Genomic DNA, 18,754 nt, shown 5'->3' on the forward strand with positions numbered 1-18,754 from the left:
TTATCATCCAAGTTGAGTTCTGACACACTTTCTATTAGCTTTGTAACAGTGCCTTGTTAAAGGTGCATAAAACTGTCTCTATTTTCATCTATTCATGAAATGTTGCAAAGGTACTGCTTTCAGCTTATTTCTAGGCATAAACTTATTTCAGGTTGAACATCTGTGGCTTTTTATAAGAAAAAGAGGAAAGGCAAAGTAGAGCAAGTAGGAGTATTATAAAGGAAAATTCTTTTAAATATAGGTAAAAAATCCTGTGAATGGACAACAAAACAGCAAGGAAGTAATTACGAAGAGGTAGCATGGAGTTGGTGAGGGTAAAATATGTACAACCAACTTGATTGCTGTCTGTGGTTAGATGGTTAGCTCTGTGGAGAGGAGAGCAGTCAGTGGATGTAATTTATCTTCAGCAGGGCCTTTGCCATAATCTCCCATAATATTATTACAATATGTAGAAATACAGGTGGAATGGTTGGACTGTAAATTTACTGAAAATCTGAATGGACAGCTGGATTTAAAGGTCAATAGCTCAATGTCTAACTGATTATAAGTTTTATTTCTTAAGGGTTGGTGCTGGGGTTGTGTCTTTTACTAGTTCTTTTAACAATGGAACAAAACATTGTAAGCTTATGAATAGTGCCAAATTGGGGAGAAATGGTTACTGTGCAGGAAGGTAAGGCTGCTCCTGAGAGAGACCATGACCAACTGAAGGAGTGGACCCACAGAAACCTTGAGAGGTTTGGTGGATGACAGATGCCAAGTCCTGTACCTGGTACAGAGTAATCTTATGCAGCTGGGAATCAACTGGAGAGTGTGCAGTGGAGGGCCACAAAGGTGATTCATTGTCTGGAGCATCTCTCCAATGAGGAAAGGCTGAGAGAGCTGTAACTGTTCAGCCTGGAGAAAAGAAGGTTTATCAATACGTATACACCATGCAGGAAGGATGCAAGGAAGAGAGACCCAGGCTTTTTTTGTGTAGTGTCTATTGATGGGACCAAAGTAATGGGGGATTTCCTTCTGAACACCAGGGAACATGTTTGCTACTGTGAGGATGACTAAGAACTGGCACAAGTTGACCAGAGAGGTTGTAGAGCCTCCATCCTCAGAGAAATTCAAAAACCATCCCGACATGGTCCGGGGTAGCTGGCTTTGGGTGACACTGCTTGAACAGAAGCATTGAACCAAATGACTTCTAGAGGTCCCTTCCAACCTCAGTCATTCTATGAAATGGCTTTGGAGGCTAAAACTCTTGGATGGATGTCTTATTGAGCTAAAAACCAGTTGAACGGGAGTTCACAATGAATCCTTGGAACAGTAAAAGCTAATTGAGTACTGAGCTGTGTTAGTAAGAATGATGTATTCAACTCAAGGAAAGTGAATATCCTGTTCTCTGACATTTTTAGGCTACATTTGAAGTTCTGTGATCAGTTTGGGGTTCCCTAGTGCAAGAGAGCCTTTAAAGTATTGAAGTAACTTGAGTGAAGGTTGCTACAAAAAAAAGGGTATTGTGTCTGTGGTGTGTTGCACTTGGTCAGCATGTGTGATGCAGCTGGGATTTTAAACATCTTGTTTATAATAAAGTGCACAACTGTACAGATACAGATAAAGTGGATCATTTGGATCTGTCACAGAAATTGTGTTTGTCTGTGTATTCTTCAAATCTAAATAATTCAGATTTAAAGTGCATGCATGGAATTGTTAGTAGGATACCTATGGTATGTGTGGTGCCCTCAAGTATTTGCAAATGCCCATAGCCTTGTGTAGATTTCCATCTATTTGATCATTGTGGGATTCAGAAATTGTAAGCTTCTGGATCCTTATTTCTGTGCTCAGAAATCTGTGTATGGTAGGCCTAATTCTAAAATCCTATGGCCAGTTGGGGAAGAAAGTGTAGAGAATCTCCAGCAACTGAAAAGATTATGGTCTACAGTTCCCCTGATTTTGGTTGAAAGTTGATCAGGATATCAACAAGAGTAAGTGGAGCATCCATCTATACTTCACTGCAAAAACTTGCCCCTGGAGGTTTCTTTAATGAGAGATGAATCAATTCTCTAGGGTAGATATTTTGATTAGGTTACTGTTGAGATGCTGTGTTCTGACTGAGATCCCCTATTCCTTGTGTCATGTTTTAAAATAAAAATGCAGATTTGAGCATGAGAACTTGTGTTGGTTGCAGTTGGAGAAATTGCAATTCACTTCTGTCTTGAAGAAGTTGCTGTATGTTTTTCATTTTTTACTCTGATATTGCTCATTTAGAACAGTATAGTTGCTGCATGCTATCTTGGTAGCTGAATTTCAGTGGTGAGGCAGAAGGACTCTGCAAGGTGTGGGGGAAAAGAAGAGCCCTCTCTCCTTTATAAATAAAAGGTGATAATAATCAACACTGACTAAAAACTGTTTTAAACTGCCACATTTATCTCAGAATTGAGAGATGTTGAGAGTAATTGTGTAGTCAGTTGTCACAGCTGTGCTGATGGAGAGCAAATCAGTCAATTGTGGCAACTTAATCACATGTATCTGAGTGACTATGTCCTCAGTGTCAGTGAAGACAGCAGTGGTTAAGAATGTGTGGACTGTAAGGTGCTTTCCTTTGCAAAAAACTCTGTTTTCATCTGCACATTTCTGCAACAATTAAGATGCTCTTTACTAAATTAATATTCTCTTACTAGAAAAAAGACAGTAATTTCACGATTACAAGCTTCACCTGATTATAAGCTGCAGTTCCGGGTGTCGGTGACATTTCATTCTTTGTCCATATATAAGCCACGCCGGATTATTAGCCGCACTTTTGTTCGCAATGAGGATCCGCATGCAACTTTCACAAAGTTGCCAATTAGTAACAGAATTGCGGGATCATGGGGTTTACTGGCTCGGCCCTGCTCCGAGTGGCCGCCAGGGAGCGGCCCTGGGTCCGCTCGCCGCTGCCACTGGGAGGCAGAGGAGTGGCGTGCCCAACCGGTACCACCGGGAGGAGGGAGGGGGCGTGCCCGGCCGCTGGTGCCGGGAAGAGGGGGAACGGCGTGCCCGGCTGGTGCCACCGGGAAGAGGGAGAGGAGTGTCCCTGGCTGCTGCCGCCGCCGCACCCCCCAGGGCTGGGCAGCGCTGCCGCTGCGCCTCCACTGCCCCACCACCCGGGGCCAGGCAGGCTCTGGCTCGACTCGGGGCTGCTGCAGGCTCGGACTTCCAGGTTGGGAAATTTCAAAAATTTATTCATATATTAGCTGCTCCTGAATGTAAGCTGCACTTCCGGTTTGGGAGCAAAATTTTAGTCAAAATGGTGCAGCTTATAATTGTGAAATTACTGTACTCTAGAATTTTGGTCTGACTTATAATATTAAGGAAAATAGGAAAGTTTGGTTCCTTGATGCAAATGTCAGTCACAGGATGAGGGTAGCTGAGGATAAATGAAGAAGAAAAAATATGTTTTTAATTATAGTTTTCTCTAGCTTCCTTTTATTGTGACAGATCTTGACATAAACTTGGCACGTCTTAAATTTTGATTATCAGTATGAATATATTGCCTGGTTACAAGACTTCCATACTAGCACTTCAGTTTTGAAATAATGCTGCTGCTGTTTGCGTGGTAAATCATTCAGAAGCACTCCCATATCTTACCTGTAATTACTACCCCTACCCACATATCTAGTTTAAATTATCTTTAAGATCTGGCATATGTTACATCATAAATTGGCTCGTTAATGGGAGTACTGCAGACTCTACTTTCTCCAGGGAGCAGCAAATAATTTCTACAATATTCTCAGTTTCCAGTGACCTATTTTTGAAAATGTTTTATAATTCCAAAACAAAAAGCACTCACATATGTACTAAAGTAGGCAAAATGTCTCTCTTACTAGAGTGCAATTATGCAAGCAGGGACTATTCAACATGTTGCTGGAGACTAGAGAATCAATGTGCTGTTCTTGGCATGTTGTCTACCATGTGTTTCAAACCTTTTTCATGGCAGGGAAATACAGTACTTTTGTGTAAAAACGCTAGTGTTAATTTTCCTCCTTAATTCCTCACACATAATGGGGAAACAACAGCCTTTGTGCTGTCTACTTGGTCTGTACTCCATATTCTGTAAGTTTGTGGAAAATATGATGTATTGTTTTAAAGCAATTATGGGATTTCTCTGTTAAATAACAGAAAAAGGTGAAATAAATTTTAGCCATGGAGTTGTGACTAGTCCTTCATCAATTATCTATATAATACTATTGTATGTAAGTAAGTTGCTTGTGGAGTGATGTTGTGATGAAAATCTAAGCACAAAGTATTCTTTATGACCTGGATGCCTTGCTGTCTTTTTTTGCATCTCTATGGTGTTATAACTGCCATCTTTATTTCTTAAGTGCAGCAAATATTGACAGGACTAAAAAAAATGTTTAAGAAAAGCATGTCTTTAGAAGCAGTGTTTTAGATCACAGAGAAAGGGACCAAAAGGAAGTTAAGTCAGCTCTAGTTGCCAACTTTATTGTGATTTCTTTGATGGTAAATCCACTGAGAATACCCTTTCATCCAAAGGGGTAGGTAGGGTACAGTTGTCTAGAGGACATGAAGCAGAGTAGAAATTTGATGGACAATTGGTTAGAAAGAGTTGGCCTAACCTTAAATGCCCACTCCTTCTTATTTTTTCTTCATTGAACCCTGATTAGTGCTGAAGATGGTTTAGATAATCTGCTCTTCTGCAAGCTGGTGAGAGAACTGAGCTGGTGAAAGAAGCATTACTGTATGCTCTTTTCTCATTTACAACTTTCAGCTTTATGGCTGGCATTTTTTTTTAACCTGTACCATACCTATCGTTTAGATTGAGTTTCTTTTCCACTGAGCATTTAGTAACACAAGTATGTCCTTCCTAGAGCAAAACTTAGGTTGTGAGACAATTACATATGTGCCCAGGAATTTAGGTAGTTATAAAAATAGTCAGGAGAAATTAACTGAGATTAACGTAGAGATGGAAGATGTTAAGGAATAAATTGTACCAAAATTGGAAGAGGGAAGTGGATGTTTAATAGTAGATTTGATTGGTAAAGAAGGAAAGATAGCAAGGAGAAAGTTGGGTGCCATAATTCTTAATTTCCTTGAAGGAACTGATGAAAGTTGTTCCTCAGTAATTAATGGTAACTATATAAATATAAGGACCAAAAACTCAAGTTTGCCAAGGAGTTGATAACATTGGAGGAAATAGATAGATTGGTATTGCTGTCATAAGAAAGTAGGAGTTAGAGGGATCTCAGTAGGATCTGTTGCCCTCCTTCAAAGCTATCCATGTGTAATGACTTTTAGCAACCTTCAAAAACTTTTCAGTGTTGGTGACTGTTATAGATGGTGTATTTCAGAACTTTACTATTCTTACAGTCTCCATAAGGTTTTTTTTGTTGTTTGCTTGTTTTTAATATGTACCCATGCTATAATCTTGTTGATGTGAGTTAAACCTATTGCTACATGTTGTATTGATCCCAGATTTGTAAGAAAGTTTGGGGTGGAAGGGTATCAGGAGATTATCGTAAAACACTCTCTAAGAAGGGGCAACTGAGAGATGGAACTAGGCTGCTCAAGGATTTATCAGGTTTCTACTTGTAAACTTCTAAGGATGGAAACTGAGCAATGTCTGGTCAACCTGCTTTATTTTCCTCATGGTGAAAATGCTTTTCATTAGATATGGTTTGAATTTCTCTTATTTCATCCTATGCCCACTGAGTTTTATCCTGCCATGTGCTTCCATGAAGAGCTTGGCTCCATCTCCTTCATTGCTTCCTCATGGGTATGGGAGGGCTGCTTTAGGTGCTCCCAGAACCGCTTCCTCTCCATGCTGAGCGCTTTGGGTTTGTTCATCTCTTCTTCAAAAACAAGTGCTCCAGTCTCTGATTGCCTCGCTGGCCCTCTGCTGAAGTTACTCCACTTTTCTGATGTCTTGAGGACCTGAAGATGTGTTCTGACTGGATGTATTCTTTTAGATATGATCCAACAAGTGCTGACTAGAAAAGTTCCCTGACTGGTGGCTGTACTTCTTGTAATGCAACCCGGGATCACATTGGCCGTCCTTGCTGCCAGGGAATGTTGCTGGCTCAGATTTGACCTGTTGTCTGACAAGACCTGCAGGTCATTTCCAGTTGCTCCCCAGCCAGTCATGTATTGCTCCCCTCAGCCTGTATTGTTCATTCGTTCCCAGCTGCAGGACTTTGCACTTATCCTTGTTGAATGTTGAAAGGTTCCTGTTCACCCATTCCTTGAGCATGTCTGCATACCCCTTTGTGGTAAACCTGCCCTCGGGCACATTGGCTGGGTTTCCCAGTTTAGTGTTCTCTGCAGACTATGTATAAAAGCATATACAAAGAGAACTCTTTTTGTGTTCTCTTAAAACTTGTACCAGCATCATCATGCCTGTCATTAGTCACGTGTTTGTTGAAGCAGTCAGGTTTTTTTTCCCACTTTTTTCATGTCACTCATGGTTTCCAAATCTATGACACCATTACTAGTTTCTTCTGGTGTACCTTTATTTGACATTCAAGTGTCCAAAGATGGATGCATTATTTCACCTGGAATGTTTTATGTCAGTGTGGTATTTGCAAAATAAGCTCCACATATTCAGCTGTGAGCTGTAGCTCAGTGATCCTGTTCTATGGAACCTGCTACAAAGCCAGATGCTTCCTATTGCGCACTTGATTATTGCTTCCTTTGAACTTGTCATGGTATTTATTGAATTGAATCTTATTATTTGTACACTGTGTCATCATAAAATCTAAACTCTCCACAAAAGGTCTTGCAGTCTATACTAATTTGTTGTCAAATGTGAAATTATTAAGTAAGTGTGCACTCTGTTTTGTGATCTAAGGCACTCCTTTTAACTATTGGTTGAAACTGAGCCTTGAAAAATGCTGAGAAAACTTGAAAAATCTTTTCTATTGACACTAGGTCATTGACTCAGCTACTTTTGTGTGGATCATACTGTTTTTTTCAGAATATTTGTGAATATTTCATGTGAGAAACAGTGTGCAGATGTAGGGGTTTTTTGGCAGGTGTGATCTCCATGAGAACAAGCTTGACTGAAGTAAAATCTGACTTTATTCCTCATTTACAAGATACTGACTTTAATAGGGGGTAGTGAAAAGCAGAGGCAGAAGACTCAGTAAGATCTGAGAGGTGATCTTAGAACTGTGAGGGGGGTGGGGGTGACATTTGGACTCTTAATAAGCTGTGCTTTATAATATTGGATATTTGTGCTGAAGAAACGTCAGCAGTGTCTGCTTTGAATATTTGTCATCTGTAGCTTGGCCCAAAACCTCTGTAATCTATGGGGATCCTTTCTGAGTTCTCACCATGTCTTTTAGGTTCTCTTTTGAAAGTTTAAAACTTGCCAATACTTTTTACTTATCTTCTATGACACTGAAGGAATGGAATCTGGCCTTTATACTCAAAAGACAGCAGAAACATGACAATGTGCAGAAATGTAAAATTGAACTGCCTTTTTTTTTTTTTTTTTGGGAAAAGGGAACATTGAAACTGCAACTAATATTTGTTAAAATAAAAGTCCTTCTCCAGTGTAATTTTTATCTTCCTATTAGTGTGAAATGCAATTTTGGGTTTATCATATGCAGTTTGTAATATTTCTGATATAGCTAATTGTGCTCTTGACTATGCTGCCATTTTTTTTCCCGAAACATGAATTTGGAACATATGAAATGCAAGAGAGATACTGTAATAAGGTATATAGTGTAGAAATTTATAATACCTTTAACTGATCCTTGGAATATGATGCCATTATTTGTTATGTTCTATTTTATGACAATAATAATTTAGACTGATGCAAATTGTACCGTATTAAATTATTTTATAATCTGTAACATTTTAAATGTGTCTTTTTATTTAGGGTATTCTTCTGGTTTATGATATTACCAATGGCCAGAGTTTTGAAAATTTGGAAGACTGGTATAATGTGGTAAAAAAAGTGAGTGAAGAATCAGAAAGACAGCCACTTGTGGCCTTGGTTGGAAATAAAAGTAAGTTACTCATATTTACATATTAATTGATATACTCTGGATGTAGTTTGCTATAAAAGAAACAACATAAGGTGTATATATATATTTAACAAAATGCAACTAAATACTATCTTGTGTGTTTTTGCTGTGTACAGATGACATATTTGGGTATACTTCAGGATTATGGCTCTGGGCGGATAGGTTATGTTATGGGACTTGCTGCATCATGCTTTGCCTAGCCTGGAGCCTCTCTCCCTGTGTCCTCTCTGCTTGGAGAGCAGCACACAGGAGTAGAGAGATCACTTGCCCATGTTTGAATTTGACAGGGCCTCAGGATACAGCCATGGCATGTATCTGGAATGGAGAACTGGGGAGCATTTCTGGATGTAGTGAAAGGTATATTTCATAGTTCTGTATGTTAAGAGACTGCTGAGTTAACCACTGGTATATGTTTAAAAAACTATACTATGCATTAGGCATAATACTTGAGAGTTGTTTATCAGACTTTTTTTTTATATTATCTGTATTTGTATACATCAGGTGACTTAATTTGTGTTGTTTTGGGATTTTTTTAAACCTCCTTTTTGTGATACGTAGGTGTGATATAATGGTTTTCTTTTGACCACCAAAATATGTCACTTTATGTAATCATCACTTAGATAATTTCCTAATTAGATGGTTTCCAAATTTACCCATTTCCAACTAAAAACAGTCTTATACAAACATCCTCATTAGCATATCTGATGTCTTGATCCTGACTTTCTTACCCCTTTTTCTGTTGAAGATGATAAAAGCAACATATACAAATTTTTGAAACAAATGGTAGAAGCAGATACATAATTTTAAAACAGTATAAATACATTTATTTGAACAACAGAAAATATTTGGTTTTTCTTTCACTTTCCAAATAATTTGTTTGTATGTTACAGTGACCATGTCATGAACAAACCTGAGAAAAGGACCTTATCCAGCAAGTTAGAATTGTTTAAAATAATACGAAAACAATGTAGAGGCAACACTGTCATTCAGAACCATTAATTGTAGTACTTGCTGCAGTGATGCAGTAACATTTTATAACATTAATTATGAAAGGCTAATTTCCTGTGAAGAAAACAGAGAAGGTCTTAGAGTTACAATATATAAATAGCACTTCTGAAAGTATAACACTGACAGTGTTGTACTCTAGCAGACTGGAGTCAATAATACAGATTGTGTTGAAATTCAAATGACAAATACTTTTCACTGGTTTCAATTTTGCCCCAAAATTGGACTTCCTAGCTGGAGTTCTGCAAATCTTACGAAGTATTTCCAGTAAGATACACTGTAACATAGCATAAAAAAGTTCCTTTGCTGAACTGGTACAGTAGATGTAGAAAATTATACGTTATTTTAATTTGGAGGCATTTTGTTTCCCTTTTTTTCCCATGTATACATGCCTGCAAATCTTTAATATCCTAGTGTTTTCTTGGGAGCATCTGGAAGTAGAATCTGGTTTCCTCGGTGAGTTTTCAGATAAAGGCTGACTGACTAGCGACAGGGCTTTCATTTTCTGAAAATAGCAGCTGAAGGAACTGTGCTTGCTGCCTTGTTTTCCTTCAGACTGTGTATAAAGAAAAGCAACAAAATGTTGATTTCATGTGATGCTAAGGATGTTTCTTGCTGTTTTGTATGTTGACCATGCAGGGGATATTGTTTACAGAGGGGTTTTTTTTGCTTTATTTCAGTATGTTAAAAATTAGACTTTGAAAGTACAGTAATTTCACGAATACAAGCCGCACCAATTTGACCAAAATTTTGGTGGAAACCCGGAAGTGCGGCTAATATTCCGGGGCGGCTAATCTATTAACAAAATTCTAAAAGCTGCCAACACGGAAGTGAGAGCCCGCGGCAGCCCCAAGCCAAGCTGGAGCCCGGCCGGCCCCGGCAGAGGTGGGAAAGCCTGGCAGAGGCGGAGCCAGCAGTGTCGGGGGCGGGCGGCAGAGCCTGAGCCAGCAGGGCGGGGGAGCCCGGGAGAACTGGGGCTAGCAGCGCAGGGGAGCATGGCAGAAGCAGGAAGGCCGGCGGGTGGGGCTGCCTGGCAGCGGGGGAAGCCCAGCATAATCGGGGCCAGCAGCGTGGGGGAGCCCGGCGGTGCGGGGGCCTGCAGTGCCGGCCAGGGCGAGGAAACGCGGCGGCGGTGCAGACGGGAGGGGGCGGCCGGCGAGCCTGGTGGCGGCGGCGGCAGCCCTGCCGGCGGGGCAAGCGAAAGCAGCGCTCGCGAAAGCGCCGCCGCGAGCCGCGAACCGCGAGCCGCGAAAGCGCCGCCGCGAGCCGCGAACCGCGAGCCGCGAAAGCGCCGCCGCGAGCCGCGAACCGCGAGCCGCGAACCGCGAACCGCGAGCCGCGAAAGTACCGCCGCGAGCCGCGAGCCGCGAGCCGCGAGCCGCGAGCCGCGAGCCGCGAGCCGCGAAAGCGCCGCCGCGAGCCGCGAACCGCGAAAGCGCCGCCGCGAGCCGCGAAAGCGCCGCGGGGCGGGCGCGGCGCTCGCGAGGCGCGGCGCGGGGCGAGCGAAAGCGGCAGCGGGGCGGGCGGCGAGCCCGGCGGCGGCAGCCCTGCCAGCCGGGCGAGCGAACGCGGCAGCGGGGCGGTGCTGACGGGAGAGGGGGGCCAGCGAGCCCGGCGGCGGCGGCAGCACCACCCGGCCAGCCCCGCCGAGCCGTGGCGCTGAGCTGGGCCACCCGGCCCCGTCGGCAACCATGAGCAGGCCGAGCCTGCCTGGCCCCGCCCCGAGCCAGTAAAGCCCGCTATGCCGCGATCCTGTTACTAATTGGCCAATTTGTGAAAGCTGCGCACGGATTCTCGCGACGAACGAAAGTGCGGCTAATATTCGGGGTGCGGCTTATCTATTGACAAAGACAGCAACATTGTCGAGGCACCGGGGGTGCGGCTTATAATCCGTGCGGCTTGTATTCGTGAAACTACTGTATATTTCTATTTTGAATTCTATTGTAGGATAAGAATATCTAGGAGGGTTTCCACCCCACTACTAAAAAATTAATAGTTTGTGAGAGGAAAGTGTAGTGAGGCTCCTGTTTACATAAATTGAAAACAAGGTGTTTATATAGAAGCACGGTGTTGACTCTCACACATTTTGAAGAGATAAAACTACTGGTACTAACAAATTATTGAGGAGGAATCACTCTGTTCAACTTCTTTACATAGCAAGTGATAAAACACTCATATGCAGTGCAAGAGCAATAATAGGTTAAGAGCCAGGAAAAGCCATTTGATGAATTGATGAACTTACTTGACCTCATGCATCATTCAGGAGAAATCCTCCAGTGAGTGGTTTCTGTCTCAGGATTGTACTTGGATTTTTTGAGCTGTACGTGTCTTTTAGGAAAATATCCAGGTAAGCTCACTGAAAGACTAGAAATGTCAATATGCACAGACAAGTTATTCTCACACTTAACTTCCTTTCTGATAAAAGCTTTTAAAATTTGCCAAGAATGCAGTTATTTTCATTTACAGCAACTGGAAAGCTTTGGGCCAGTGTTTAGTTAGCTTGATAAGAATATGGAAGTTCAACCTCTGTTTTGAAACTTTAGTTTGAAGTTTGTTACTTAACTTGAGCTGTCTTTGTCTGCATTCTCTACTAATACTGTCTGAAATACATGTGTATTTTTTCCATTTTGGGGGGGATATATGTGGATATATGTGGATTCTCTCTAGGGATAAAGCTATAGCTTGGAAGAGAACAAAAATATTTTTCTATACAATATGATACAGAAAACGGTACAGTTGAATTCTATTAAACGAAAATAATTTCCCTGGGCAATTTTGTCATTGAAAGCAAATTATTTGATACATAGCAGTATATGGTGCATAATTGTTCACTACTGTTAAGTCATGCAGTTTTATAGATAATTTATTAGTGGTTTCTAGTATCAATTTGTAGTCATTCTGTTAAATGTTAAGTTTGCTGGGATTTCTCTAGTATTCCATAAAACTTGAAGAAATTGTTCAGAGTTGATTTAAATGAATCAGTGCTTCTTTTCACTGTTCTGGTTTATTGTGCATTGCAATAAATAGCAGCATGAACACAGTAAGATGCTGTGTCTGATAATTAACTTCAGAGTGGTGTCAAGCTATTTAAATGTCCTGTTGTGATTGTTAAGAGGTTAAGATTTACTCATGAAACATTGGAAAGAAAGGTAATCTCTACTTGAAAAACTCCAGTGAGTTGATGATACCTTATTCATCAGAGATTTATTTGAAGGTAATAGAATGGTATGATTTGACACCTAAACTCTGGAATTCTGGACCTTGCCACCTTTTTCTTCTTTTTTTTTTTTTTTTTTTTTAATATTCAGTAGTAGCTAAAATGAAGGGCGGTCATTGCCCACTAATTTATTAAAAAAGCAAGAGTTTCAGAGATGAGATCTCCATTGTAAAACCGGTATTTTATTTAAGCTGTCTGGGTTTTTCCTGGGTGCTTAGCTTCAGTTTTCATTCTTTTTTCCTTTGTGTACCTTTTTTCTTTTTTTCCATAGCCTGTCCTACACATTTGGTCAGAGAGAGTAGTAAACTGAATCAAGATCTTGCCCAGACTTGCTTTCTGCACCTATGTTCAGCTATCAATTGTCTTTCCACAGGTTTTTGTCTATGCGTTTGGTGGACAACAGAAGGAATTACAAAATTTAATACAGAACTATTTTTTCCTATTAATTATGGGTCATAAGATCTTTACAGTCTGAACTTTACAGCTGATACTGAATCTCAAATTTGACTTTCTTATTAACTTACATTGTGTTATTTTATTCTTATTGAATATAAAGTATATTGTGTGTTGCTAGTACCACTTGCTTTGCACTGCTAATTGGGGACTTAACCTTACTGTTAATTTTAACTTATGTTTTAGAGTTTCTATGAAGTAAATCAAAACTTTTGTATATATGTTGCTGTCAAATACTTTGATTTGTATGGTATAAATGAAACTATAATTATCAAGTGAATGAATGGTGTTTTGTGCACTTAGGATCTTTGCTTAAATTAGGTATTGATAAAGTTCAGTGATCACAGTGGATCTTCTTCATTAAGTGTGAATTAGAGAGGGTTTACCATGTTTTGTATGACTGATGTGTTTTCTTCCTTTCTACCTTGACTGCTTTATATATTTTCTTCTGCACTAATCTATAAGGAGTCTCCTCAAGTGTCATACCAGCATTTTCAGTGGATGTATTGTAAACAAAAATTAACCCAGGTTGCATGGGAGCTATACTCATTTTGATTTATAGCTACCAAGATGGTCTCAGGGCGGTGGTTATCTGTAGCTTATATAAGGGGTAGGAATTATCAGGTACTGGTGTATAGTGGCTAGATAAATGATTTCTGTTCTTAGAGATATTAACCAGATCCACTCCTCAATAAAGACTAATAACTCAGATTTTTAAACAATCTTAATGACAGATGAGGGCACAGAGGAGAATGCATCAACACTAATTAAGAATGTTGACCGTTTGTTCGTCTTAGCCATGATTAATTGATCTTGGAGTGCTATCTCTGAACAGGAAGTGGTATGCTGTTACATTGTGAAGTTTAAAGGTTACATTTTAGTGTACCCTTTAAACTTGCCCTTACATACAACATAAAATGTTTTTACCTATCTTATCTGAGCACAGAAAGAAACATTTTCCAGCCCAGATAAAAATTAACATTTGGTGTACTGTGTTCTAATGTGAATTTGGCTCGTTGTGGGACTCACCCAGTCTGCTTTTGGACTCTGTTGCTGCCTTATATGCTTAGTCTCCTCCGTTATACTCAGAAAATTTCTTTATTAATACTCACTTTGATAATCTGTTTTATTTAAATTCAGAGCTATGCATTCCTTCTCTTGTCCATCCCAAATTCCCTCAGTTTTCTGTTCTTGCTTCCTATGGGCTTGCCCTTCTAAGATCCTTCGCTTGTAATTAAAACAAGTGTAGAGCAGCTAATGCAAAGACCCCTGTTCTTTAGACTCTTTTGCCTGATTAAACTAAAGTTTCTGTATGCCCGACAGCAGGTCTGGTCACCTGAGCCTTACACATGCTCTTGGGATTGGAGGGTAAACTACTTATATGCAGAGACTCCCTTAAAAAGAAAACCTTGTCCTGTGCTACAGTCAACTTACCAACTCATTTGAATAAATGTAGAATGATACCCTGTTTTAAAATATATGTAAAATATTTGTCTCAACCAACTTGTAGGATTAATAGAAAATTGTAGTCTCATGGATTTTTTTGTTTCAATGGCCAGGCAACTTTATTGAAAATTACTTTTAACGAGAGACTTAAATTAATGGAAGGGAAAACCACAGATGAAAATGATCTTTTATTGACCATACTATTGTATTTCCAACCCAGTGTCTCTATATTACTTTAGCAGTGGGAGCAGCCTAGGAGCATACACATTTTTGAGTGAGAAAATTACTTTCCTTATCTGAAAAAGCATTCTCTTGCAAGATTTTGATCCTGAATCATGCTTAACTTAACATTATAGTGCTGGGTACCATCCATGCTGAAGAGATCTATTTACATAATTATGTCTGTTAAATTGCCACGAAAATGGAACAAATCTGCTAAACTGTGGTTAGTAGACAGAGCTTGAACCTCAGGTGCTGTTCTTTGGAATCTATCTGAGCTTTCAGAACATTATACAGAACAAAAGAAGGAAAGTTTATTGCTCCAGTATAGTATTTACCTCGCCATATTGTATTGTCTGTGAAGGGAAAACACCTGGCAGGAAAGATTACAAGGATCAGTTTGTATGTATTCCATTCTGGCTCCAGTCTTCATGTGACTTGCTGTGATAAATGCATCTGTTGCAAAGGGTTGCAAATCAACCCATATTTTACTTCAAGCCTTCTTTCAGAATCCTTCACAAAATGATCTCTTGAATGAGAAGACAGTGGACACAGAAGCTGATAAGTAACCTAATTAAAGCCAAATTTTTAGACTCCTGGACTTTCTTAGGAGTGCTGCAGCCATTATTGAAGCATATATACAGTATCTTTTTTGATGGTGAATCCTTTCTCTCATGCTGCTCAAAAGATAATTAATAATCCTTGTTGGATGCCTACATTAAACCCAGGTAGCATTAGCTGGCAGTGAGCTTGCTTTTTCATTTGTGTTCTGCTGCAGTCTGAGGTTCCTTACAGGGTTGAAGCTGAACAACATACACAACTTGCACACAGAAGATAATCTACTGATTTAAACATTGTACCCCTTGTGTGAGTTTGAGATTTGTACAACTAGACAGAGCCTTGATATGAACAGGTGAAGTTCTATGAAAATCAATGAATATACATTCATTTGAACCAGGGCAGTTTAGACCTGTGCAAACTGTTTGCAGAAAATAATGTTCTCTCATTTGGGTCATACAGTGCTTTAACAAGAAAGTGAGAATAGTCATGAACTATTCCAACTAATAAACAGTTCTTATGCTGCCCTTTTTTTTAATTTTAGTGACAATGAATAAACTGATTTCTTCTTCCTACATGTAAAATCTTAAGGCAACTTTTGAGGTTTTTGTTTTGTGCACTTGAGTTTTGCCTGCTGTGTCTAACCAGGAACCACAACCAAGTTCAAGGACCTGGTAGACAGTTGTTAGTGTAGTTGGAACTCAAACACCGGTGCTACAGAAGTGCCAGTAAATAATGTATTCTCATTCCCTAACAGTTATGCTTAAATTGAGAAAAACCTGTGGAGATGTCATTGAAAAATGCAAATAAAAGTAAACTGTTTAAAGTTAGAACAGTATATGTATCATATTTTTATAATAATACACAAATGAAATGCTGAGAGATCTCTTACTGTTTCCATGGATTTTGTCTGTGGTTTATTTAGCAGTGTAGACATACGCCCAATAAAAAAGATGCTGCATAAACTATAGTTCAGGCTGAATGTGCTTCTGTTTTTGGTTTAGGTAGAAATGTTTTTTCTGGCTGCGTCCTTCATACTTAGGTCTTCTTACAACAAATGGAAAGCCCTTAATTGTACCTAAGGGAATAGTTAATCTACGGTGGACATATGGTGGACAAAAGCTGAGTCTAGTAAATGAAAAAAATTATAAACAGAAAATGTGTGAATGTCTGCACACAGTCTGAGAGTCATGGAAGATATTGTGCTGTTGGATTGGAGTTTATTTTAGGTTAATTTGCTATTCTTTTCTATTAGTATATTAATATAAGTCAGTGGAGCATAATATACATAGTTTTAAAACTCAGTCAAATTCATGTCTGTTTTATTGGATTGAAAAAAAATACCTATTTTAAAACAGGGTAGAATTTCTTTTCTTTGCTGGTTGTCCTGGTCCTACCTTTGCCACCTGACATAAATACAATTCTGATTTCATTAGCAGAGGGAAACTCTGAATTTTTTAAAAGTTATAACATTTGATTGGGGGTAGTTAATCAGTGTTAACCCTGAGCAGCTCTTGGGCTTTATGGATTCAAGCATTATATGTGGTTGCACTGCTCCAGCAAAAGGTTAAGTATTAATGGAAAATGTTCACAGCTCTTTTACTCAAAGAAAACATGTTACTTGTAAGTTTTCTTTTGATTTTACTTTTACAGTTACATTGAATGTCTTCATTCATTTAGCCATCCATAAAGCAAATATTGTTGCACATGCAGTGGATAATAAGTCTTTTTAGGACTACTTGTGTGGTATGTCACAGATCATTAACTGCAACTAACCACCTGACTTGAGGGAAGTCTGGAAGCATCATTACAGTGAAGTAAGCTTTTATTTCTGTATCACTGCAGCACATTGATTTGTAGGAATGTCTCCATTAGCTACTGTGGAAATATATTCTCATATGTTATTATTGAAGGAAGTTGATGAGAGAGGATAACTAAATTTCAAGTGTGAATAGGGCATTAGTATTGGGATTTGGGGCAAAATGGACAAAAAGACAAATACTATTGTAGCATTACTTTCTATTTGAAAGCTAGATAAGTCAGTAAACTAATATTTTTTTAAAGCTTCAGAGTTTCAGAGTCAGAGATAGATATAGTAACAGTTATACAGTGTTTATGTGTACTCTGCAACTTCAACTGAAATGTGTGTAGTAGTTGAATATATTTAATACTCTGTATGAGCAGAAAGTGTGGAAGAGAAATTTTTTCCTGATCAGCGGGACAAAATTTCAGCTTTTTTTTTCTGATTTCAATGTAAAAAAAAAAAAAAAAAAAAAAAAAAAATTATATATATATATATATAAAAAATTAGGACATTTATGGGGAGTAAGCAGTTATTATTCCAGTTCAATTTAGAGAATGAGGGATAGTCTATGCTAATATGGGAATAATCATAATTATAATAACCTTTGCCCTTTTTGTGGTATAGTATGAATGAAGTGCATGCAGATTTAAGAACAAAGAAGAAAATATACAGGGAATGCATTGTATATATATTTTTAAATAGTGTAATTGCCAGGACATCATCATGTTTATTAGGGTTTTGCAAGAGAAGTGGAAATAAATGGTATAATTTTGAGTTTAGCCCACAGTTACAGCTATTCGTGAGCCATTGTGGGTTTATGATACCCATTTCAGTATAGCAACATGTGTACTCTGCTAAATATGTGGCTTTTTTCACAGAGCTTTGAGCATATTAAGCACTTATGGTTATGAGTTCTTCATTGTTCCAGTATTTGAAAAGGTATGTCTTGATTAGGTACCAATTGTGCTGCAGTTTCTTTCTGCATTCTACTTTGGTGTATTTATAGATCATTTTTTTCTGAGGGCAAAATAATATTTAAAAAAAAAAAAGTAAAAAAAGGTATATCATTACTTATATGTGTAATATGAGACTATGAAGATGTTGCCACGGGAGTAACTACTAAGCCAATACCAAACAGATCACTGAGGTAAATCTGTTGGTTAAATGCAGAGAGTATTGTAATTGTAGTTATTTACACTCTATGCTTCCAACCATTGTGGTTCGGGGGACAACTTCAAAATATGCTTTTTTTCGAAGGAGAGATCTAATACTTACCATTAAATTCAGTTAAAAATCAATTAAGACTTACTGAAATGTGTTGGTTAAGGAGGGTGGAGTACAGTGATGATGAATGGTAAATTAGTAATCTAATTTATTTATTTAAAATTAGGTCGTAAAAGAGGAGGCCTTTATGTATATTGCATATAGTTTCTATTTCAAAATTACTGAGTTCTCCATGAAATTTTCGTGACATATTTTTTGTTTTTTAACTCTATTTTTTTTTTCAGAAAGAGTGCTTAACATAAAAATTTTTTTGTTGACATGGGTGTGAATTTAGAGCACGTTTAGTGAGTTACTCCAAGTTTATTCTGGTGTTTTCATGCTAGCCCCTAGTCTATATTATTCTTCTGGGTTACCTTTTTAAATCTGTATACTGTGAGGATTTTCTTTGGTGTAAATATTGCCCAATATATTTACCTAATTATGTGTGATAACAGGAATATATCACACTGGTATAATACTAGTATGTGATGGTAGAATTCATTGAGGCTTTGAAATATGTGTACAGAAAGAGGAATAACATTAACTCTTTCTGACTTGGACTGGAGAACTCCATCATACCTAGGTCATACCATTTAAAAACTGCCATCAGGACTATCATATGCTAAACAAGAACTAATTCAAGAAAAGCTACAGCCTAAGTAGTTGAATGGAACACACAGAACAGTAAAATGTCTTGGGAAAGACTTGCTTTGGAAAAATTCAGGGATATAATAATGATATGGATTGAGAACAACTTTAAATTGTTGGATTTTGCAA

The 18,754-nt window shown here is 38.7% G+C and overlaps 1 protein-coding gene across 3 annotated transcripts in view; it reads left to right on the top strand.

The window, feature by feature from the left end:
* RAB28 (RAB28, member RAS oncogene family) overlaps positions 1-18,754 on the top strand; it is a 70,761-nt gene that overhangs the window by 16,808 nt on the left and 35,199 nt on the right. For all 3 annotated transcript variants that reach the window (XR_004417987.2, XM_033060609.2, XM_033060608.2), the window contains exon 4: positions 7,865-7,994. Coding sequence is in view for 2 of the 3 variants with exons in the window: in XM_033060609.2 (XP_032916500.1) it covers positions 7,865-7,994 (130 nt within the window). In the remaining variant the exon portion in view is untranslated. The remainder of the gene's footprint in view (positions 1-7,864; positions 7,995-18,754) is intronic.

Source organism: Catharus ustulatus, chromosome 5 (genome assembly GCF_009819885.2).
Source record: "Catharus ustulatus isolate bCatUst1 chromosome 5, bCatUst1.pri.v2, whole genome shotgun sequence".
NCBI lineage: Eukaryota > Metazoa > Chordata > Aves > Passeriformes > Turdidae > Catharus > Catharus ustulatus.